Source organism: Argopecten irradians, chromosome 6 (assembly GCF_041381155.1).
Source record: "Argopecten irradians isolate NY chromosome 6, Ai_NY, whole genome shotgun sequence".
Classification (NCBI taxonomy): Eukaryota; Metazoa; Mollusca; class Bivalvia; order Pectinida; family Pectinidae; genus Argopecten; species Argopecten irradians.
Window position 1 is genome coordinate 12,129,407 of NC_091139.1, and position 27,314 is coordinate 12,156,720.

The 27,314-nt window shown below is 36.2% G+C and overlaps 1 protein-coding gene across 1 annotated transcript; it reads right to left on the reverse strand.

Annotated features, from left to right (window-relative positions):
- Positions 1-13,506: 13,506 nt before the first annotated feature.
- On the reverse strand, positions 13,507-17,978 carry LOC138325008 (uncharacterized). The gene is made up of 2 exons (XM_069270325.1): positions 17,827-17,978; positions 13,507-14,404 (listed from the first exon to the last, which is right to left on the reverse strand). Exon 2 carries the CDS (start codon positions 14,401-14,403, stop codon positions 13,678-13,680), a length of 726 nt encoding a protein of 241 aa, XP_069126426.1. The 5' UTR covers position 14,404; positions 17,827-17,978; the 3' UTR covers positions 13,507-13,677.
- Positions 17,979-27,314: the final 9,336 nt, after the last annotated feature.

Sequence of the window (27,314 nt, forward strand, 5' to 3'; positions counted from 1 at the left end):
TCAATCGTGTTATATTTAGGTATAATCCATGATTATTTACGCTAGAAATGAATATATTTAGTCTGTGTTGACAGCATGTTGCACAGCTTTCGACATCGGCTATAACAAAGCATTACGTTTGTAAGCACGGCGCTGATTGGTTAATATGCCGAAGGCGGATAGAAGCGTGGCGCAGATTCATTCTCAGTTGAGATGTCTGCACGCGCTCCTGTTCCGAATACTATATAAACCCTGAAAATCTCACAAATGTCGTCATTCGTTATACATAACGTCCGGAGGCCACTGACCCTTCAACCCAATTGCCATAATGGAAACTTTGGTAAGCTTTATAGCAAAGTAAATTGGGCGGATGACCCGGTGTACACGTATTGAAACAAGCTTATAGTGGGAAAATACATTTCTCTATATGTATTACGGATTTAACCCACTGGAGAAATTCCCCATGGCGGGAATGTTTGAATGTTCCAAGTGTCACCGTTGATGTAAAGCAATTTTGCTATAGTCATTTAAGAGGTTTTTTTTTTTACATTATACTACCTAAATTTGGTCAAGTGTCATACAAATCTAACTTTTATAAAGTTTCATAATTTCCATATCTGGAAAAATATAGTTCTCCATATCTGGGAACAAAGATAGTTGCTCCACATTTGGGAACAAGTACGGTTTGCTCCACATACGGGAACAGGATAGGCGTTCCCATATTTGGGAACGAGTTAAGATAGATAATCATTCTTTGTACATTGAGTTTTTAGCTCACCTCATTTATGTAACTATAATGTTGAGTACTTTGACAATTGTAAATAAAATGTTGAACTTTATCTTGTTTGTTGCTGGTTTTACTTTTAGTCACGAGTGCTAGGCTGGGAACGGACCTTATAAATTATGATAACGGACAACTCGCCCACAGGAGTAGCTGGGTCGAGCGAACGTTACATATCCATGCCGTAGAAGGTCGTAGTAGCTGGCCATATGGATTTGTGTTTGAAATATTACTACCTCAGAGTAGTATCTTCATTCAATGACTTTTATAAAAAAAAAAAAAAAAAAAAAAAAAGAAAAAAAAAAGAAAGGGAAAAAAGGCTAAACATCTTTTTTTTTTTTATATTTATTTTATTTTCGAAGATTTTACATATACAGATACATGGTTATCTCACTCACACCATACACACCTCCTCACATCATATTCAGCATAATTGCCATCTTTATGTATTATAAACATCCTCAAAAATTGACCATCACATTCACATCCCACAGGCTCATCAATGATCGTGTGTTTTGTACATGTGTGTGTGTGTGTGTCAAGTATGTCCACTTGCCAGTGTTTTGTAAGTAAATCTCGATGTGTCAGAGACTTAGTTTGGTTTTTTTTTATCACATTTAAAAAGTGTAATGATTAGGGCATGCTAATAATGAAAATATATATTGAAGTCATGTTGAAATGTAATGTTATGGTAGTATGCTTGTAGGGTGATAGATGATAAGGATGAATAATGTAATTGTGTTGATGATAAGTACAGAAATGATACAGTGATTTTATGATGAAGGATGATGTGTTTGTTGACCAGGATGATAATCCTATTGACATCATATTGAATGATGATGTAAGTGTATATGATGATTATAAATATTATAAGGTTGATGACTCGTGATGATAATATTATATTCATTCATGTCATGTTGAATAAGGAGGTGAGTGGGTTGATTGTGTATGATTATCTTGGACGAGTTAATAATATATTGGTACATGTATGCTTAATTAATGACGAAGGCTAAACATCTTTATGTTGGGGGTGAATGCCTATGGTTTGCAAAATACCAAAAACATCTTACCTCTTGCATGTCTAGATAGAAAGGTTAGTGAATACCATCGTGGTCACAGAATGGGACAATGCCTGCTGACAGAAGTGCCAACGAATATCTGGGGTTATATATGGCGGTAAATATAGGTGCGGGAGGAACGCGTTACACTGTTTATGCAAAGCTCTATAAAAAGTCTCTCTTCTCGGGATGTTGTACATCTATATATGGAGTTCCCCGTTACAATTCAAACATATACATCTGTGGACTTTTTATAGCCGGACAATGAGATTGGAGCTGAAGCCTCGCTCATGCATATTATATCAGCCACGAAACCAGTATGCTTTTTTAATTAGATGGCTTAAAGATATTTGTCATAATGGGGCTTATATCGTCTTAATGACAGCACTTTGTATAGATGTATAGGATGATTTTGAAAGGAAAATTATCGCTCTTTCCAACGGTAGTAACCGTTTTTATGACGATGTACTAGAAATGTGTCTTTATAGCCGGTAAAGGTAGGCGGGTTAGAAATTTGGAGTCTAAGGCTTTCCAACCTTCACGTTTATAGTACCATGTGGAGTATGTTTTTTATCGTTTTTCAATCTAGACCTCTTAAACGTCTAAAAAATGGTCTTAGGGCACTCTGGTGGGTCCATGATTATATAATCTGTAACTAATTCAAATCCCTGTGAATAATGCTAGGCAAGGTACGTATATTCGTTCTATAGTATGCCAGGTACGCATATCCGTTCTATGGTATGTCAGGTACGTATGTTCGTTTCTATATTAGGCCGGGTACGTATATTCGTTCTATAGTAGGCCGGGTACGTATATTCGTTCTATAGTAGGCCGGGTACGTATATTCGTTCTATAGTAGGCCGGGTACGTATATTCGGTCTATAATAGAAGGCCGGGTACGTATATTCGTTCTATAGTAAGCCGGGTACGTATGTTCAGTCTATAATAGGCCGAGTACGTATATTTGTTCTATAGTAGGCCGGGTACGTACCTGTATATTCGTTCTATAGTAGGCCGGGTACTTATATTTGTTCTATAGTAGGCCGGGTACGCATATTCGTTCTATAGTAGGCCGGGTACGTATATTCGGTCTATAATAGGCCGGGTACGTATATTTGTTCTATAGTAGGCCGGGTACGTATATATATTTGTTCTATAGAAGGCCGTGTACGTATATTCGGTCTATAGTAGGCCGAGTACGTATATTCGGTCTATAGTAGGCCGGGTACGTATGTTCGTTCTATAGTAGGCCGGGTACGTATATTCGTTCTATAGTAGGCCGGGTACGTATATTTTCGTTCTATCTATAGTAGGCCGGATACGTTTAAAGAGACAGTTTGCTTTTATTCTTAGAAGGGAGGTTATTCGTGTTTTCCTTTACCGGTTTTCGTTTACACATAGTCCAGTCACTCGGTTAAAGGCCCACTTCCTTTCCGGAGCAAAATTTAAAGGTTTCTTTAAAAACATTAATAACAAAAGAAAATATATATCGATTGCTTAAGATGAGGTTACAACACCAAACATATGCAAGATTTCCTGTCTAATATACGATAACAGTGGAGATTGTTAATTCGCTGTTTTTGCCGTACTGGGCGCAGTGATAGTCAACTACCGCGCGGCATTTAGGACGCACGGCGGGATACATAAAACGACCCGCGTTTATGAAAATGAACATTTTATTTATTCTAATTAAACAGTTTCTGAAGGTGATGTATAAGTGTGCTAGTAGGCCAACGTATAGTTAATAACTTCTGCGACTCTACAAAATTATTGATCTCGTTTTACATTCTTATTTTAAAAATTAAAAGGCGTTTCGGAAAGGTAGTGAACCTTTAACGGTTTTTTCTTCAAATTTGAATTTTATCTTTGGTTTTTCTACAAAGATGAAAGCATGTTTTGTAGAGGAAAAAATATTAAGGGAAAGTGGGGAAAGTGTTTATTTCAATCCTCTCAGTAATACAAGATAGAAGAAATCAATGGTATATGCACAATACATATTTCCAAAAATGTTAAGGTGGAACTATCCTATAGAAAAAAAACATGATAGCATTAAATTTGCTATAAATACTGCTAATTTACCAACCATATTTGCGGCATAGCTATTAATACTGATTGGTATAAAGATCTGTTAAATATGATTTGTTAATTAATTTCTCTACAACAAAAACTAATTATTTTCCCCTTTAGAGCATAAGATCATTCATAGTTGGCATGCTAAACTCATTTAGACTGAACATTATAAAGTCAAAATTGTACGAGCTATGGATATAGACATGATGATTTATTTTTTTTCGTTTTCATACTAAATAAGACTTTCTAATTGGCTGATATTATTCTTCATATACTACTGAAGAAAAAATCCGAGAATGGCGCGAACACCCGACGTTATCATGACATCACAACAGAGACGCTGATGTTGCGTATTGATTAAGAAAAAAAAATCCATTGGAAAATCAATGGAATCGTCCGTTTAAACATATTTTATATCATCAAGTAGTCTGAGAAAGCAATGATAAGCATTGATATCACTAATTTTTAACTTCATCAGGTAATGAAATCAATTTTGTTTGCAAAAAAAAAAAAAAAAAAAAAAAAACCAACCATATTCTATTGCAATAATTTCTAAGTTAGGCTTTTATTTTCGCTAAATTGAATGGAGTTACACATCCCATACCATTTTGGGTGGCGAGTGAGACATTTACTTACGCAGCTACGAGTAACGACTGATGTCGGTAGTTCGATGGTTTTACTCCGGATGTTCCAACACTATCTTTACCATCCCCAGTATAACTAAACATTATTACGACATGATACTTCGCAGAATCAACGCGTGTTTGAATACGATTTGTGTTCAATTATATTATCTCCTTTAAGACCTGTGTATGCTGTAGGTCGCTAGCTACTAGTTTATTTGGCTATAAGGTGCGTGTGATAATTAAGGAGAATTATCAAAGAATCTTCAGGTACTGATGCAAGCGTACACTATACTTTATACATACACTACCCGTATAGTATGGCAAGCTAAGCTACTTTTTATTCCGATATCGGAAATTCTAATTCCGATATGGGGAATTCAATTTTCCGATATAGGAAATTTCATGCCGCTATCGGAAGTTCTAATTCTGATATCGGAAAAAGAATTTCCCATATAAGAATAACAATTTCTAATATGAAAAAATGGTTTAGAATTTCCGATATCGGATTTACAGTTTCCGATATCGGAATTAGAATTCCCGATATCAGAAATTTAATTCCGATATCGGAATTAAAAGAATAAAAAGTAACTTGGCTTGCCATAGTATAGACCTCATACTTAATTTGTAAAAACAAAAAAAAACAAAAGAGAGGAAAAAAACACACATAAAGGGAGACTATCCCGGTACTACTTTGGCAAATACAGTAAATTTTATATAATAAGTGTTTAACCCTGTACGTGTACATCTAATACTGTGAGTAAGAGAAATTCGAGAGCAAGTTGGTCGTTGGAGGTCACTCCTATGCATGTTTTTTAAACTGTGACACTGCCAGCATGGATGCAAGTAAAGTTCTCGAATGAACCTTTCAGGTTCCATTTGTCCACCGAATAACTATGGCTATTACAATGGAATATTTCATCCAGGATTGGTCAGGGCCGTTAAGTTCGTTGTTTGAAACTACGAAACTACTGTGCATTTGTAGTTGTAAAATGGATACGACATATTTTAAAGCTGGCAAACGACTTCTCGAAAGCGATTCACCGAATTATCTAGCTCCTCAAATATTATTGTTTTCCATTCTTTTTAAATAGTCGCTTCCCTTCGTACAGGCACTTTGTTACTTGGAAACAATCCACTGTTTTGATCAGTGAAGCAGCGAAACATTGCCAAAACTTCACGTGAAACCAAATTTAAAATTGTTTCTTGCCACAGGGAAATACATATTAATTAGTTGCAGATGGCAATGAATGCAGATATTACTGAAGATAACTTAATTGTTTTAGTTTTTATTGACCGTTTTATAGGCAGCCTTACATATATTATTGTCAGCGTCCTGCTTACTTTTCAGAGAAAACATTTTTGAAGGATGTGTGATACAGGTGTGTGACACAGTTGTGTGGTACAGATGTGCGATACATATGTGTGATACAGGTGTTTGATACAGTTGTGTAGTACAGATGTGCGATACATATGTGTGATACAGGTTTGTGATACAGGTGTGTAACACAGATATGTGGTACAGGTGTGTAATACAGATGTGCGATATAAATATGCGATACAGGTTTGTGATACAGGTGTGTAAACACAGATATGTGGTACAGGTGTGTAATACAGATGTGCGATATAAATATGCGATACAGGTGTTTGATACAGATGTGTGCAGCAGGTGTGTGATACAGATGTGAGCAACAGGTGTGAGATACAGATGTGTGCAGCAGGTGTGTGATACAGATGTGTGCAGCAGGGTGTGTGATACATGTACAGATGTGAGCAACAGGTGTGTGATACAGATGTGTGCAGCAGGTGTGTGATACAGATGTGAGCAACAGGTGTGAGATACAGATGTGTGATACAGGTGTGTGATACATTTGTGTGCAGCAGGTGTGTCAAACACCTGTTGCTCACATCTGTATGATACAGATGTGAGCAACGGGTGTGTGATACAGATGTGAGCAACAGGTGTGTGATACAGATGTGAGCAACAGGTGTGTGATACAGATGTGAGCAACAGGTAATGTCAGGTTCCATTTGAATGGAATATTTCATCCAGGATTGGTCAGGGCTGTTAAGTTCGTTGTTTGAAACTACGAAACTACTGTGCATTTGTAGTTGTAAAATGGATACGACATATTTTAAAGCTGGCAAACGACTTCTCGAAAGCGATTCACCGAATTATCTAGTTCCTCAAATATTATTGTTTTCCATTCTTTTTAAATAGTCGCTTCCCTTCGTACAGGCACTTTGTTACTTGGAAACAATCCACTGTTTTGATCTGTGAAGCAGCGAAACATTGCCAAAACTTCACGTGAAACCAAATTTAAAATTGTTTCTTGCCACAGGGAAATACATATTAATTAGTTGCAGATGGCAATGAATGCAGATATTACTGAAGATAACTTTATTGTTTTAGTTTTTATTGACCGTTTTATAGGAAGCCTTACATATATTATTGTCAGCGTCCTGCTTACTTTTCAGAGAAAACATTTTTGAAGCATGTGTGATACAGGTGTGTGACACAGTTGTGTAGTACAGATGTGCGATACATATGTGTGATACAGGTGTGTGATACAGTTGTGTAGTACAGATGTGCGATACATATGTGTGATACAGGTTTGTGATACAGGTGTGTAACACAGATATGTGGTACAGGTGTGTAATACAGATGTGCGATATAAATATGCGATACAGGTGTTTGATACAGTTGTGTGCAGCAGGTGTGTGATACAGATGTGTGCAGCAGATGTATGATACAGATGTGAGCAACAGGTGTGTGATACAGATGTGTGCAGCAGGTGTGTGATACAGATGTGAGCAACAGGTGTGTGATACAGATGTGTGCAACAGGTGTGTGATACAGATGTGTGCAGCAGGTGTGTGATACAGATGTGAGCAACAGGTGTGTGATACAGATGTGTGCAACAGGTGTGTGATACAGATGTGTGCAACAGGTGTGTGATACAGATGTGTGCAGCAGGTGTGTGATACAGATGTGAGCAACAGGTGTGTGATACAGCAGGTGTGTGATACAGATGTGAGCAACAGGTGTGTGATACAGATGTGAGCAACAGGTGCGTGATACAGATGTGTGCAGCAGGTGCGTGATACAGATGTGAGCAACAGGTTTGATAAACCATCAATGGTTGTCGGTACAATAAGAAACACCACTACTAAAGAATGCGGTCAATAACGATTGTCTTTACTGACGGCAGACAGATAGCTGCAATCGAGGAATATATTAATGTACAGATTTGGACCTAACCTATTGGTAAATTAATCTGTATTAGACGATTTGTAGAATTATGCGGAAAACAATGGTTTACATCATACCTCTATGGGATAAATATTTCATGCGTATATATCTATAGGTTGAAATCAAAATTAATCACCCATAATCGTACAAAAAACACATTGGGTTGATTAATATTACGAAAACAATAGCTCCCGAAATGTCATTATCGTAATTAAATCACGTAAAAGAATCCAGTATTGAACATACTCGCATCACTCCAACATCAGCAACTTCAATTGATATTGTTTTTACCAATAACAAAAACATTATAAAAAATGCGTGGGTACTTCTTCCAATATGTAGTGATCATTCATTGATTAATTTCAATATTTCTTACACAGTTTTTAGAAAAAAAACTTATATCGTAAAAAAAATCTTAATTATCCAGATGATGATTTTGATAAAATGAACAGAACTATCTTGGGAAAAGATTAGGAAAGCATTATAAATAGACATGATGCGAATGAGTTTAATAGGACATTATGTGATACAATAAAAAGCCATATAACTGAATGTATTCCTAGTAAATATGTTGCAATTAGGCCAAACGATAAAAAAATGGATGAATAATGATATCAGATTACATATAAGACAAAGAAGCAGTGCACATACATGTAGGAAAGCAAAATCATCTAATTCTGCACTCCACTGGGAAAATTATAGAATCAAAAGAAGTGAAACCATAAGTAAGATACGGGAAGCAAAAAATCATATGTTGAAAATCTACAAAAATGAAATAAATATATTCCCCCTAATAAATGGTGGAAAATTGCACGTAATGTTTTAAATATCTATACCCCCTCTTTTTAATAATAACTCCTTCATTCAACATCCATTTGATAAAGCTGAGTGTTTGAATAAGTATTTTTTATCCATATCCTTTACCTCTGAAGATGTTGAACCACTACCTGAAATTACTAACCAATTTCCTCACTCCATTTCTAATATAACTATAACTCAGCAGGATGTTAAAGATCAGTTATTTTTACTGAATGGTAATAAACCTGCTGGTCCTGATGATATAATTCCTTAAATAATAAAACAACTACAACCATCTTTACTTTTCCCTCTTACTCTCCTTTATAACAAGACACTTGAAACAGGTATAATTCCCTCTGTTTGGAAGATGGCAGATATTAATGCAATTTACAAAGGTAAAGGGCAAATTAATGATATTTCTAACTATAGACCTATATCTGTTACTTCATGCTTAAGTAAAATGTTAGAAAAGATTATTTTTAAATACCTATATAACTACCTCTCAACATATAAAATTATAACTAAACACCAATCAGGTTTTACTCCCAAAGACTCAACTGTAAATCAATTATTGTCCATTTACCATACTATAGTTAATTGCCTAGATCAAAATAAAGAAATAAGATACATATTCTGCGACATCAGTAAGGCATTTGACAGAGTTTGGCATGATGGTCTGCTTTACAAATTGCAATCATATGGAGTTATAGGTAATCTTTTAAATTGGTTCAAATTTTTTTATCGCCAAGAAAGCAAAGAGTTACTACCGAAGGGTACTCCTCAACTTTTAATCCGGTCCAAGCAGGAGTTCCTCAAGGCTCTGTCCTCGGACCGCTACTATTTTTAATTTATATTAAAATGATATTGTCGATTGTGTCTCAAACAAAATAAAGCTATTTGCTGATAATACTTCCTTATATGGCATATGTGATAATAATCCCCAAGAATTAGCCCAAAATCTGTCAGATGATCTCAATAATATCAAAACATGGGCCACTAAATGGGACATCAAATTTAATCCTGCTAAAACAGAGTCTGTAATATTTTCCAGGAAAACTGTTAAAAATCATCCTGTTATACACTTTTATAATAATCCTATTACTGAAAACAAAACACATACACACCTTGGTCTTTCACTTAGTGATGATGCTAAATGGAATCTACATATTTCAAACGTATATGATAAAGCTTTTAAAAGACTAAATATATTAAGGCTGCTAAGAACAAAATTGATAGGAAATCCCTAAATACTATATATATATATTTTATATTAGACCAGTAATTGAATATGCAGATATTGTTTGGGATAATTGTACACGAGCTCGATCTATTAGAATCAATACAACTAGAGGCTGCAAGATTAATAACAGGTCTACGTAAAGGCACATCTCATATTAAATTATACAAAGAATTAGGATGGGAAACATTAGAATACAGAAGATATAAACATAAAGTCATTTTAATGTACCGAATAATGAATAATGAAACACCAGATTATCTAAGAGATATTATTGAACCTTTTATACCTGATGAGACACTATGGGTATTCCCTTCGCACAAACAGATTATTTGACCCTCCCTTATTTCGCACAGTAAGTTATTTTGAAAGTTTTTTTTCCAAACAATGTTAAATGAAATGAATAAGATAGCTGATGAAATCCATAATATTGAATCATCCACACAACTAAAGAAAATTCTAAATAAAAAAAACCAAATTTCAACTGACATAACTGATGTGTTTAAATACTGCGGTAATCGGAATGTAAATATTATTCTATGCCAATTAAGAAATAGTGCAAGTAATTTAAATTGTGACCGATTCATGGATCACCTTATAGAATCCATGTGTGAATGTAATAAATCTTTTGAAACTGCATAGCACTATTTCCTTTAATGTTATTTATATCAAAACCACCGTTGACGCTGGAACAACATCTGAATCATCATCATCATAACCATATGTGTATAAATGTCTTTGTACAGGGATGTACAGATTGTAATGATACTGAAAATAGAAATATATTAACTCACGTGTCTAATTATATAGCTCAAACAAAGAGATTTAAAGTTGATTTATTTGTGTAAATAAATTTATTATTCTGGTATTTGTAGCCACGTAGATCATAGTAATGGTAAGTCTTATAAAATTATACATTATTGTTTATATCTACATGTACCTATAATCCTTCATCCCTGGAGATCCACCTTGATACAGCTAGCAACTCACAATATATTTGTACTATGGGCAGGCTAATCAGACTTATCAAAACTCAATTTTTGAATTGTCTCTCTGTTAATATGTTAATATGATTATCATTCTTCTTCTTTTCTTTTGTTATTTTAAAATCATAAAATATTTAAGTAAGGTTACTCCTAAGAAACTAATTATGGGTAAACACTAGTAATTACAAATATAGTTGTAACTCCACAAATTAAATATATGTGTATTTTGTGAGATTGGTTCTTGATGCCCATCGGTGGATGGCTAATTGTGTTAAACACATGTGGACTTTATAACCTGTATCTGTTGTGGCGAATAGGACTTATATCATAAAATATACATACTATTAAGTAAAGTTAGAACTATGTGATAATATTTGATATATAAAAAAATGAAAATTAACTGTTATAGAGTTACAATAGATATGATAAAAAAATATGTCATTCTTCATCTAGGAGTTACCTCCCCTTATTTTCATAAACCTCACCATATATATATGTTTTATATAATTATTTGTTTGTACCACCAACATCGGGAGAAGACTAAGATAGACTATGCCTGATGTCTAATCCAATTGACACTGACATCTTTTTATCAATAAAATATTTGGAAATTGAAATTGAAAGAATCCAGTAAATACCATTTATTGATTCTCGTTTTACTTCATATATAATTATTGCTTGCATACAATGTACATACAGGTATACACGATGTATATACAATGTATGTATACATAGTGTATACATTATACGTACATTGTATATATAAATCATGAATACATGTCCGTACATTGTATGTATACATGTACAGTACATGCTCATCCTCGATACTCCAAGGGTTCCGATAACTTACGATCTCTACACCGCAAGTGATCGGAACACCTTGGAGTACACAGGGGGCCAACTCAATGAAAATGGATGTTGTCATACATTTTTTTTGTATTTGGAGGATGGACTGATGAGTATATATGATAGTCATGTGATTTTTTTCAATAAATACGAGATTTAAAAAATTATTAAAAAATCGGGATATTTACTATAAAACAGAGATTTTATAGTAAATATCCCGATATTTTTAATAATTTTTTCAAATCTCGTTTTTTTTTTTTGAAAAAAAAATCACATGACTGTCATATATACTCATCAGTCCATCCACCAAATACAAAAATGAATGACAACATCCATTTCATTGAGTTGGCCCCCTGTGCTGGAGTATCGAGGATGGTACATACCACGATGTACGGTTGTGCGGTCACACAACTGATATATGCATGTGCAGTAATAAGTCAGATTGCAGCTGACGTTCATGCAAAAATATTTCCAATTTCCACTGAAGTTTGACTCTATGAAACTACTTTAAAAATCGTGTTTCATTTGCTCATGAACTTTGGTAGCTCAACATCGATCTTAGGACAAGAACATATTTTATCTGTACAATACCTACTTTTTCCTAACTTAATAGCTTCCTTCTAGGCCTAGTTGGGAAATTTAAACAGCGATGTTTAAAAACGTGTAAATATTACGGTTTGATTTCTACAATTTTAAAAAACAGGTACGAGTTCACATTTTGCAGTTTTAGTGTTGGTTTTGCTCCACGTCGTCAACAAAGGATGTGTATTTTGTTTGGTTTTTTTTTTTCGTGATGGGGGAAAAGGGGAGGGGGAGGGGGAGTTGCAAAACAAAGTCATTTGGCATATTATACATCTAAATTTTCAATATATGCTTCGATTGGGTCTATCGGATCAATTTCTGTCTCTATCGTTTTTCTTACCCTTCTTTATCTTTTGATTCGAACAGTAATGCCTACCAAAGAAGAATAAAATGTGCCATGTCCCTGCATGTATGGCGCTTGTCGAAACTAAGCCAAACAGTTACGTTAGAACGTCTCCGTTACAAACAAATGCTAAAACCGAAACGACGATTAGAAAAACTATAAAAGTCAATGTCTATTTACCTTAAATCAGTTGTTTAACTAAATCAAGGCAAAACAAGGCTAAATGCTACATAACCCACTAGAACCTTTCCGTTCCCAATACGTTACGGTGACTCAATCTTTAATCGAAGCGGGAGACGGCCGTATCACAGTCGGGACATTATCCTTCCGTTTTATACTTGCACAAGCACATGGACTCGCAAAACTTTAAAGGGACAATTCAGTGAGGCTAATACTGTTACATAACAAGAAGCAAAATATGACATTAATGTATTTTTCTATGAAACTTACAAAGAAATATTGACAAATTTAAAGACATTGTTAAGCATTTTGATTAATACCGTTGAAATTCTAAATCGTTGATCAATACGAATAATCAGGTAAAACATGTACGTTGTACCCATACCCGAGCCAAAGTCATAGACGTTAAGCAGACGCTATCCATAACCACTTTACAACACTGGCAAGGGCCAGGGTTCGGCATACAAGACAAGCGACCCCTATGTGTACATTTCACATACATTTCACTACAGTGGGCTTTTCTGGCATATCACAGTAAAACCAACTGGTCTAATTTCTATTAGAATTGGTTTGTTTCCGAAATATGAGCAAATTTTAACGTACTCTTAGACTGAATTGTCCCTTTAACAAAAAATTACAAATCTAAGACGATTGAATTGAAATATAAACATTGAATCTTGCTTTGGTCGATCCCATGAAAGATTCAATCCTCAATGGACTCGTAATCCAGAATTTCAATGTTTCTCTGAATTTAAAAACTAAGACATCTATTTATCAAATGAAATTTAATCATACAAAAACATAACATCTTCAATCAATTTCAACAAAATGCTATTTTAACAATAACTGTCTCTCTTACAATCTCATCTCTCAACAAACTACTAAAATTTGTGTCCACACCGTGTGTGAATCGGTCCAGTTAACAAGTGTCCATGATAAACCTATTTCCTGACAGTACGGAGGAATCTAGCCAGCAGACTGACCAGTCGCCTTTGGTTATACTCATAATTGTGATAATACTTGTTGCCGACACATTTGTTGAACTGTGCATGACTGATCGAGTCGTCCCAACACTCGGTAACTACTCCCGCGAAGAACTTTTCTAGGCTGTCTAGCGAATCCGGAGTAAGAGAGGAAAACTCAGCACTAAACCCATTGGCCTTCATCTGATGGTACGAATCTCGTATACACTGAACAAGTGCATGTCGATTGTCGGACGGAACATTCGGGTCGGTCTCGCATGGAATCAACAGATTACATTTGAGGAAATCTAAGAACTCTTTGGAGATGTCGCCCTGGAGATGGTTATCTGTATAGTTGTAGGTGACATAGTAAGTGGTTCCCACACAGTCATTGAATTCTGAATGGCTCAGGGAATCATCCCAGCAGGATTTCACAATATCTGCAAAGTATCCCTCTAATTTGTTCATGGATTCATCACTAAGGGCCGTGAAATTACCATGGAATTTCGTGGCCTTGAGGCTGTGGTAGCGGACCTTGATACACTGTATCAGTGCCGTCCTGTTGGACATGTTGTCCGTATTGTCCTCGCAGTAGTGTAGAATCTCGTGATCAAGGTAGTCCAGAAAGTCCCTAGACACTGCATCAGTTGGACAGGATGTGGCTTGGGCCAGCAACACCGCCATCACCAAGGGTAGGACAATCATACTAAAGAAATAGAAAATAAACACCGGGTTATAATTAGAGTACTCAAAATGTTTTATCTCCAGAACATGAAAAACTTATTCAGAATTAATCCCAATAATCCAATTTACTACACAGCTAAATCGAAACCAAATTCCAAATGCATTTAGGATTCTTTTTCTAAGAAATTAGTACGCCGTTACCTCGGCCAATCAGAAGCGATGTTACAAACGGTGACAATTTTTTATCTTTTGGTTACTAATTTTTTTTTAACCAATGAAATTCTCGTTACAAACACATTTGAATTATATGAATTTGTATTTTACGAGGGATTATAATCAAGAGATCCCAGAGACATATTGATGCCCACCAGAGCGGTTTATATCGGTCAAAAGATTATTAGATTCTCACATAGCTAGCCATGTAAGATAGAGAGTTTGTCCCATGAAAGACAGCTATGTAACATAAATCTATCTTACATAGCTGTGACGTCACAATTGCCGAACTATCAAATGACGTCATATCAGCCAAAGTTGACGTCATCTTTCTTCTATTTCGATTGATTTGCCGGATTTATTTACCATTTCATTTGTTTAATTTGCATTTCAAACCGTTTTACCTAAGATTTCTTGTTTATATTCAATAATATAAACCAAACTTTGATGAGCTCTTTCGAATGGCGTTCTTATTTTTAAAATCGATGAATTATTTAAGAAGTTAAGATTTTGTAACAAAATGGCTGCCTCACCTTTCGTGCAAGTAACTCGACAAGCAATGTGAGAAAATAACTCTTTCATATGTAAATTATGTAGGATAGAACTATTCCACCCTCGGGTACAGAATTTTGGGTCAGAAACCTCGGCAAGCCTCGGTTCTGACCCAAAATTCTGTACCCTCGGGTGGAATAGTTCTATCCTACATATGTACATATGAAAGAGTCATATAATCTTACATGGGCCTGTCAAGTGGGCAAGGATTTCTCCCATACTTGACAGGGCTATCCCGCGGTTGCTAGGGAAAAGATAACGGGTTTTTTTACCGGGGTAGGAAAAAGACAGCTCACACGCGCTAGACAATGACGTGACGTCATCATTACACGCGGGGTCTATTCTGTATTTTCATGTTACAGAGTTGTCTGTCCTTGCGGATAGGTATTGATTGAGACTCTAACATCCAAAGACGGAATGGTCGACGTCATTGATTTTGACGCATTGCGACGTTCATATGATGGCGACGATTTGGAAAGGTTTCTGTAAAACTATATTTTCATAATGTTTCGCTTAAGGTTGTATTCTTCTGAGGTTTCAGTCCCGTTGAAGTCTCGTTTTAACATAGACCAAAGAAGTTATGAGATTTTCAAATATAATTTATCAGTATCTGTAGCAAGTTGCCAGATGCAAATTTTATCAAAAAATTGCATTTCTATTTTTAGTAGATTTTTTATACGGGGATTTTTAGAAATGGCCCATTTGGCGGCCATTTTGAAATTGTGTCTTTTTTCGCTTCAAGTAGAGCCACAGTTTTACCATTTTTTAATGAAATTGTTTTTACTTAAATCATTACTGCGCCAGCATTTTTAGCTGTATTTAGCTAATTTTTGCTGCAAATCATTACTAGGTTCGTAGTAATTAAAATATTGAGCATTAATATGCGAAACGATACACTTTAGTGACTTTATTTTTACATTTAATGGTAATTTGGGCACTTTTATTTTTTACTCTAAAATACTGAAAAATAACAAAAATTCAAATGGGGCAAAAAAGTAAGCACACGGACCCCCAATTTTTCTTCCTGATTTAGAAAGAACAACCGTTTCCCTATTGATATGCAAAAGAATAACAAAAGTTTAATACCAGAACTTATTCTATAAAGGGTTAAATTTGGCAAAAATGGCTGAAAATGGTGCATTTGGTAGCACAAAATTAAGGGGTAGGGGTAGCATATGTTGTTATTCTGAGAAAAAATATTAGTCTAATTGATCAAAACTGGTGTATTTTTAAAGAAGACTACTAGAAAATGAATTCTACAAACATTCATAAATATCAAACACCTCATTAGGAAATTATGGCTTTAATCTTTATCTTATATGGTCAAAACGGCAAAATTCCCATAAAATCCAATATTTTGTCAACTAGGTGTATTAGAGTGACAAAATCTCAAAAACGAGCACACGGACATATGTTTTTTCTTCCATTTTCTTTTATGGTATGAACTCCTTTTTCCAAAAATCTATATGAGAAAAAAAGTTTAATACAAGAAAATTTTGACTTCTCAGAGGTGTACATCCTTAAATATGGGAGAAAAAGAATCCTACATGGGTCTGTCAGGTGGACAGAGGATCCTGTCCACTTGACAGATCCATGCAAAATTCTACTTACTCTGTTGTTAGAGAAAAGATACGTCTTTTACCGGGGAAGGGAAAAGACAGCTCACACGCATAAGACATTGACGTGACGTCATCATGACATGCGGGGACTATTATCGCCGACGTCATTAATTTTGAAGCATTGCGACGTTCCTATGGCAACGCTTTTGAAATGTTACTATATGGCTGCATTATCACGTTTCATTAAAATATGGAATTAAAATAATTTTACATGTGTAATGTGGACAGGGATATCTCAACCCGAGTGAAAAATTTTGGCTTGTCAACCCGAGGCTTGCCGAGGGCTGACTGCCAAAATCTTTCACGAGACAAAAAACGAACAGACATTCTTCCGCGTCTATGAGGAATTTCCTTTCATTTTTGTCTTCGACTTAATAAACCCAAAGATATTGAAAATAACGATTAAAACAAGGATGAGGCAGAGATTATTTCCACACAAATAATTATTTACATAAATTATGAATGTACACTAACACAATATTATCGATCTTTTCATATATAAACGTAGAAATGTATACGCAATTCATTAGGTTGGGCACAACCCTTTCATATGAGCAACAATTACCCATTAGAGTATCAATAAGTTACCCAAAAGGACATTTCTGTGAAAGAAAATTGCGGCTTTTTATCAAAAAAGGCCATACCGACACGTGTTTTGATTCCACAGAATTCCTTATTTGGGGAACTAAATGATTACTCAAATAGGTAATTGTTAACCATATACAGGGTTGTGTCCATCCTGTTTATAACGAAGAGGAGGGGAGGGAGGGGAGAGGGGGTCATGAATCGTCAAATCTTGCTCTTACATTTGCTTTATATAAAAATATTATCGTACTGGTATAGAAATCGCTTGCAGTCATGTCATTATTGTGACATCTAGGCCTACAAAATGGAATCGCCCGTGCGTGAAAATGGTAGCCTGTATCGAGTATGCATTGTAAATTTATAAATATTTGTCATGCTCAGACCACGTGAGTTTATTTCATGGGTCACCAAACGCAAAATATTCTAACTACATTACTCACATTTTATTATCAAATGCCATGAAATCTAAACTAACCTGTACAATCTGAATCTTCCCTTCCTCGTGTTGGAACAACGTTTCGTCTGTCCGTGTCTGGATCTTCTGTCCAACTCGTGTCAAAGTGCCCTACACCGCATGTTTTACAACTAACATAATTCCGCCCACATACAGACAGCCAATGAAAAATCTTCATTTGTCATAGGACGAACAACAACACGTGAAATGCATGAGGAAGTGGCGGGAAACAGAACATGTGAAGTAACTGTCGACCCCAATGTAAACACTACAATCATCTATTGTCTTCGGATAGGTACATGTGCATGACACAATTTTAGAGTTTTACTTTTAAGTATAGACGCAAAAGAATGTATTGTATCAATTTTTTGTCTGTATCAATTTTAAAATGTTGCTCGATCTCTGGTATGCACTTCTTTTGCTCTCGGCTATTGAAAATGTCACTTATCGAACACGTGTTTGTATAGTTTGCTGAAGAGGCCTCCCACGGGTATCCACAGTAGTTTCGTGTTCGACGATCTTAACCGCATTTTAAGCAATTTTTTGACGAGAGGTTACAAATATCCCGCCCTGTCCAGCTTCCATTGGACCGGAAGTTGCGCAATATCATTGGTACTAAACGTACACGAGACTATAAGGTCCCTTTCATGTCAAAAAGAATTCTGACAATTTGTATCAATTAATTCAACGCTTTAAAACATCGAAAACTTACCAAGACAAATATTGCTTTTCAAGATATTGCGCCAAATATATATTCGCTGCGGAACTAGTCTTTCCATGTGCATCGGCATTCATAGTACTTAAGAATGGTACAGTCTAGAAACCTCCGAACGATATTGCGCAACTTCCGGTCCAATGGAAGCTGGACAGGGCGGGATATTTGTAACCTCTCGTCAAAAATTGCTTAAAATGCGGTTAAGATCGTAGAACGAACACGAAACTACTGTGGATACAAAAACTAGAACCATATAATGAAACAGTAGCAACAGTTTCGACGAAGAAAATAACAAAAGTAAGTGTTGTTAATATTCGTTTGAAATTGGCCCCCTAGCCTGCCCAATGGCGGAGCTTCTTCCCTTGTGTAATGTATGTAAATAGACGTGACCTATCTTATATATATCATCAATAGTAACAAGGCCCTGTGCACGGGGTGACCCGACAAATACTTGTAAACGCAAACACAAACAAGTTTACACGGAAGGACGAAGACAAGATAAGTACAACTGAATATCATGATTTCATTGTGTTTTATATTATATGGACATATGCATGGCTAGCAAGAGCGGTGATGATGGTCCATCAGACTGTATCATTTATATCATGTACAATGTATACACAGGGACCGGGCACGAATTTCCAGCCAACAGTCAATATTTAAATATATGTATATATATTTGCGATCGATCTCTAACGTTAGAGATCGATCGCAGATTTGTTTTAGTTTTTCTTTTTTCTATTTAGATTCCATCATAAGGATATTAACATGTATTTATTATATATATATATATATATACCCATGAATAAATGCCAAGTCCCTGTGTACGTACATGCATCATGTACAATTAAAATAATGTATTGAGGCTGATTAAAAATGTATATTATCATTATCTATTTGCCAGATTTTCGTTCTATTTCAGCTCATTACCTTTAAGGCCACTTAACATTCTCCATTTTTGAATTGTGTACACGTATCTGGGGCGCGCATGTTTAAATTTATTTGTAATTTTTAGCTCATCCGGCCCGAAGGTTATGTCATGGCGGTGCGTCCGTCGTCCGTCTGTCCGTCATCCGTCCTTCAACATTTCCTTTAAAACGCTTCTAGTCATAGAGTTCCCCATGGATTCTAACCAAATTTGGCCAGAAACATCCTTGGGGGAAGGGGGGCAGAGTTTGTATAAATTTTGGCTCTGACCCCCGGGGGCACGAGGGGTGGGGCCCGATAGAGGAAATAGAGGTAAATCCTTTAAATCGCTACTACTCACAGAGTTCTGCTTCGAATGTAACCAAATATGGCCAGAAAGATCCTTTTGGGAATGGAACAGAGTTTGTATAAATTTAGGTTCCGACCCCCCGGGGGTAGGAGGGGCGGGGCCCAATAGGGGAAATAGAGATTAATCCTTTAAATTGTTACTAGTCATAGAGTTCTGCATGGATTCTAAGCAAATTTGGCCAGTAACATCCTTGGGGGAAGAGGAACGGAGTTTGTATAAATTTTGGCTGTGACCCCCTGGAGCAGAAAGAGTATGGCCCAATATGGAATTCAGAGGTTAATTTTTAAATTTCTTCATTAATAAAACAATGATCCTGTATTCAAAACATTACTTGACAATACAAACTAGGTGAGCGATACAGGCCCTCTGGGCCTCTTGTTTATAAAGGCATGAATTTCTCCACCCGACGTTGCCGTCCAGTAATACCGGAGTTACTTCCCTTTCACTAGACGCAATGTAGCCCACCCAGTCAGCTTTATCAAAAAATACCCCCCTCCCCCCTTTTGTAGCATTTGTATTGATTCTTATATGTTTGCATCTATAACAAGTGGTGACAGGGAAGTTGTCACTACTGAAATTGTTCTCATGTCTATTCTAGGTACATGTACACTATCCGGCAATGTCTGGTGTAGCTAAAGTAAGATATAAAACTGACATTTCTAGTGTTGGTAGACTTTTCTCTGGTACTCAAGCCATCATTTGAAAGTACATGTATAAGGTACTATTTTCTATATATGAATATCACAGGGATCTGAGAATTAGTTACAGATTATAATCGTGGACCCACCAGAGTGCCGTAAGACCATTTTTAGACGTTTTAGAGGTCTTGATAAAAAAAACCCGATAAAATGATATTCTACATAATACTATATATCGTATATAGTACCATGTAGAATATGATTTTATATAGTAACCTGTAGAATATGATTTTTTATCGTTTTTTTTTTTATCTAGACCTCTAAAACGTCTAAAAATGGTCTTACGGCACTCTGGTGGGTCCATGATTATATAATCTGTAACTAATTCTCAACCTTTTTTTTATCTAGACCTCTAAAACGTCTAAAAATGGTCTTACGGCACTCTGGTGGGTCCATGATTATATAATCTCTAACTAATTCTCAGATCCCTGTGGTTCAGGTGACCAATGAAAACGCATAATTGATACTGCATATGTAGCAGCCCAGATGGTTGGAGCTTTGGCAAAAGACACGCTGACATTATATCGTTCATTAGATTTTTGTATTTATCATACATTTGTCTTTGATTATATTTATTTCATATCACATATAATTCAAAATATCTATTTGACAGGAGAATACAAGGGACTGCTATTGCTTGTTTAAATCAAAATCAAAATCAGACCTAGTGATAATTCGAACTTCGAACCTATGTCAATTGTCACGTCAACCTTGGTAGGGAAATAATCAGTATGGATTAGTGATTCTTATCAATATACTTTAATTTCACACTGAAATATATATCTAATCTATGAATGTAAATGCTTTTGAGGTTTTCGTTTATTATGCGGACAATTCAATTGGCCATGGCATTCTATTTTGGATATAGGGGATATAAAATACATCACTTGTCAAATTTTACCTTTAGCTTATGCAGCCTAAATCGTAGCAGGCGGAAAATGAACAATTAGGCAATCGACGGCATCGTTAGGATGTAAAGTTGTGTTGTTTTAAAATAAAAAAAAAAAAAAATCATCAAGTTCATATATCAATTGTATCATATTTACCGGGACACTTTAGCTTTAAACAACATATATCGTGATAACACCTGTCTAATAGTTTACATGATGTTGTTTTACAGAGGAGAGAGGAGAGAGAGAGTGGTCGGTTTAAATATAGAATAGGTCCTTAGGGTACGGGATAGGATAATAATAGGCCATGGGCTAAGGAGTCCCACATTCACACCCCCCCCCTTTCGTCCAAACCTCCGAACCAATATTTTTTCTGAACCCTTATGACCCACTATCACAAATCAAAATGTTAAGATTGCATAAGTTGGGATGAATCTCAAATTAAGACGTCATCAAAATGGCCGCCATTTCGAATTTCACTCAGAATTGAAAAATAGTCATTACATTGACATTTCTCAACCGAAGTAGACAAAGGAGGTATCAAAATGACCACAATAGAACAGCAAATAAATATCAGGATCAAATAATCCAATATATGTAGAAGTTTCTACGTAGGAAATGAAAAAAATGGATTTAAAGCTCAAAAATGGTAAATGATAGTCCAGGGGTGTAGAGATCGTAAGTGATCGGAACCCCTGGAATATCGAGGATGTGTTTCAAGGGACAACATAGATTGGCTACAAATATCACTCCTAGTCTTTGTACGAACAATTATTTAGGAAGAGTTGTGTGATAAGATGGTGTAACAACTATAGTTTTAAAGTACACATTTTATAAGTTTCACCGAAAATGGAAATCAGGATTAGGATGTTTTGTTTCATATTTCGTAAAACTTTTTAAAAAGATCGCTGCATGTCAATTCACACCGTCAGACTTTAAGAAGGCTGCCTGTCAATTCACATCAACAAACATTAAGATGGCTGCCTATCAATTCACACTATCTAACATTAAGAGCTGCCTGTCAATCCACACCATCAAACATTAAAATGGCTGCTGCCTGTCAATTCACACCATCAAACATGTCTGCCTGCTAATCAACCATCAAACATTAAAATGCTGCATCAATTGTCAAAATTGAAGATGGCTGCCATTCAAACACCAAAAACATTAAGATGGCTGCCTGTCGATACAAACCATCAAACATTAAGATTGCTGCCATCAATTCACACATTAAAATTAAGATGGCTGCTTTCAATTCTACACCAATTCACACCATCACACCAAACATTAAGATGGCTGCCTGTCAATACACACCATCAAACATTAAGATTGCTGCATCAATTCACACATCAAAATGCTGCCTATCAATTAATCACCATCAAAAATTAAGATGTGCTGCCTAAATTAAATCAATTCACACCATCAAACATTAAGATGGCTGCCTATCAATTCACACCATCAAACATTAAGATGGCTGCCTATCAATTCACACCATCAAACATTAAGATGGCTGCCTATCAATTCACACCATCAAACATTAAGATGGCTGCTTATCCTATACATCATTCATACCACCAAAGATTAAAGATGAATGCCTGTCAATTCGCACCAACAAACATTAAGATGGCTGCCTATGAATTCACACCATCAAAAATTAAGATGGCTGCCTATCAATTCACACCATCAAACATTAAGATGGCTGCCTGTCAATTCACACCATCAAACATTAAGATGGCTGCCTATCAATTCACACCATCAAACATTAAGATGGCTGCCTATCAATTCACACCATCAAACATTAAGATGGCTGCCTGTCAATACAAACCATCAAACATTAAGATGGCTGCCTATCAATTCACACCATCAAACATTAAGATAGCTGCCTATCAATTCACACCATCAAACATTAAGATGGCTGCCTATCAATTCACACCATCAAACATTAAGATGGCTGCCTATCAATTCAAACCATCAAACATTAAGATAGCTGCCTATCGATTTTTTGGACAAAAAAAACATTGTCATTTTCAGTAAAAACTTTAAACTGATTTTTGAGTTCTCATTGGCCGGCTGTCGGTCTTATTTTTGTCAGATAGGCCGACAAATGCAAAGACAAAGTGGAAACATATATTGATACTATCAATGTTTGGAATCACTCGGGGACTTTAGACCTGAGTAATGCTGATACTAACTATGTTTGGAATCACCTGGGGACTTTAGACCTGAGTTATACTGATACTAACTATGTTTGGAATCACCTGGGGACTTTAGACCTGAGTTAAACTGATACAAACTATGTTTGGAATCACCTGGGGACTTTAGACCTGAGTTATACTGATACTAACTATGATTGGAATCACCTGGGGACTTTAGACCTGAGTAACAATGATAATTACAATGTTTTGGAATCACCTGGGGACTTTAGACCTGAGTAATACTGATACTAACTATGTTTGGAATCACTGGGGACTTTAGACCTGAGTAATACTGATACTAACTATGTTTGGAATCACTTGGGGACTTTAGACCTGAGTTATACTGATACTAACTATGTTTGGAATCACCTGTGGACTTTAGACCTGAGTTTATACTGATACTAACTATGTTTGGAATCACCTGGGGACTTTAGACCTGAATTATACTGATACTAACTATGTTTGGAATCACCTGGGGACTTTAGACCTGAGTAATACTGATACTAACTATGTTTGGAATCACCTGGGGACTTTAGACCTGAGTAATACTGATACTAACTATGTTTGGAATCACCTGGGGACTTTAGACCTGAGTTATACTGATACTTACTATTGTTTGGAATCACTGGGGACTTTAGACCTGAGTAATACTGATACTAACTATGTTTGGAATCACCTGGGGACTTTAGACCTGAGTAACAATGATACTTACAATGTTTGGAATCACCTGGGGACTTTAGACCTGAGTTATACTGATACTAACTATGTTTGGAATCACCTGGGGACTTTAGACCTGAGTTATACTGATACTAACTATGTTTGGAATCACCTGGGGACTTTAGACCTGAGTAATACTGATACTAACAATGTTTGGAATCACCTGGGGACTTTAGACCTGAGTTATACTGATACTAACTATGTTTGGAATCACCTGGGGACTTTAGACCTGAGTAACAATGATACTTACAATGTTTGGAATCCATTTATAGTTACAATGTTTGGAATCACCTGGGGACTTTAGACCTGAGTAATACTGATACTTACAATGTTTGGAATCCATTTATAGTTACAATGTTTGGAATCACCTGGGGACTTTAGACCTGAGTAATACTGATACTAACAATGTTTGGAATCACTCGGGGACTTAAGACCTGAGTAATACTGATACTAACTATGTTTGGAATCACCTGGGGACTCGAGATCTGAGTTATACTGATACTAACTATGTTTGGAATCACCTGGGGACTTTAGACCTGAGTTATACTGATACAATGTTTGGAATCACCTGGGGACTTTAGACCTGAGTAATAATGATACTTACAATGTTTGGAATCCATTTATAGTTACAATGTTTGGAATCACCTGGGGACTTTAGACCTGAGTAATACTGACACTTACAATGTTTGGAATCACCTGGGGGCTTTAGACCTGAGTAATACTGACACTTACAATGTTTGGAATCCATTTATAGTTACAATGTTTGGAATCACCTGGGGACTTTAGACCTGAGTAATACTGACACTTACAATGTTTGGAATCACCTGGGGGCTTTAGACCTGAGTAATACTGACACTTACAATGTTTGGAATCCATTTATAGTTACAATGTTTGGAATCACCTGGGGACTTTAGACCCGAGTTCTACTGAAGCTTAAAATGTTTGGAATCTATTTATATTTACAATGTTTGGAATCACCTGGGGACTTTAGACCCGAGTTCTACGGATGCTTATTATGTTTGGAATCCATTCATATTTACAATGTTTGGAATCACTCGGGGACTTTAGACCTTAGTTATACTGATACTAACTATGTTTGGAATCTCCAGGGGACTTTAGACCTGAGTAACAATTATAGTTACAATGTTGGGAATCACCTAAGGTCTTTAGACCTGAGTTACATTGACACTTACAAGGTTTGTCCAGTTGTCATTTTGGCTATGAATGCCAACTGAAAGACGTTCAATGCTTAAATGAATCTTAGCATGCTGATTGGCCCAATATCAGGTTTCTGAATCTCTTTCTTATTGAACAAGTGACATTTAAAGATTTAGGCCTATTTGACCCCCAGTGACCTTTGTCCCAATTTGCTATAAATACATTATACCTAATATCGGTTATTAAGAAGTAGTTAGAAAGAAAGTTTATATCTGGAGCTGTGATTGGAGCAGAGCAGCGGATGGTTACAGATGATGCACAGTGACTAGAGGACATATTGACCTTTTGAATCTTCTTTTATTTAGTGATATATGTTGATCAAAATGACAGCGTATGATATCCAACATGCATACTTATATAGGACTGGATTGTTTGATCATCGAAGATAAGGTAGTTCGATCGGAGCATCCCACTTTAGTATGACGGACAATAACATCCTGACCTGTCCATCTGTACTAGTTATCAACCAAGCGCTCACAAACATAATTATCCGCGCGGAATGTTTACTTGAAAAATTCCTTTCAATCCACAAATCTATAGGCAAGAGTACTCGCGAAGAACATTGGCCATATCCGTGAATTCTGGTAATAAGTGTTCGTACCAATCAATACTCGCCTCCTCCCGGCTCCGTATCCCCCTATAATAAGTGTTCGTACCAATCAATACTCCTCCCCTCCCCGCTCCCCTTATATCACACGGATCATTAGCTATTTACCCACTCTCTCTCCCCTCCCAGCTCTCTCTCTCTACTACTGATATTCAGGCCAATAAACCACTGGTGCGTGAAATGACGTTCGTTTTATGCCAAACACGTTGAGTATTGACGTTGCGTCTTTTTATATCAAATTGTTGGACCCCGTGGAGTTAGGGGAGGAATTCCTATCACAGGAATTGCGCCGACCCAAAGTAGATTACTTACGCTAATTGGTACCATTATTACTCTAGATAATTTCATCTGACGACGCCATTCGCCACATCATAGAGTACCCAATGCTTATCTATTTAGCGGAATTTGGGTTTGTTTGACTCCATTGATCCCGTGATATTTGTCAGGGTAGACATAAAATGGTTGTCTATAAAAGACCTATTTAATACAATGCTATGTAACAAATAGAAATCTTTACGAATAAGCAGTTGTTTCATTTGCAAAAACTCCACTAAGCCTAAAACTCCTAGATATGGCCTAGCCAATGTTACCGGAGACGGCGACGTCGATGCCTCTCGGTTCCTACGGAATTCGGCAAGGCAATGCATTGCATGCCCTGTGTCATATGTCTTTCGATCTATGACGATCGGCAATGATTTGCCGAGGAAAATAATTTCGAACCATCAAAAATGATGAAATTTCATTTCATACTTCCAAAAATTGTTTTTTTTTAATCGAAAATAATTACATCAAATTCGACAGCATTGTCCGACGTCAAACCTAGTCAAAATCTACGGAGTCCTTCCGAGAGGTTATCAAGTCTCATACTGCTAAATATATTTTGGTATATGTTTCATGTAAGAATATTAAAAGTAGATAGACTGGCCACGTTTAAGAAAAATGGTTACAGTGAAATGGGGATGGCTGGGCTGACTGTTTTCATGTATATGTTGCCTTGTGAAGCGCTTCGTTACCTATCAGGTCGCGACTCGTACTCTGTCAGACATAACAAACTCCACGTTGACATTGTGAAATAAATGTAATCGAGTGGATCCTGATTGGAACTTGAAAGATGTTCTTTAGTAAACTCTCGTAGAGGCGTTTTTGTAACAAATTCCGCTTCGGGGCCATTTTATGTGCAGGTGGTTGTGGCT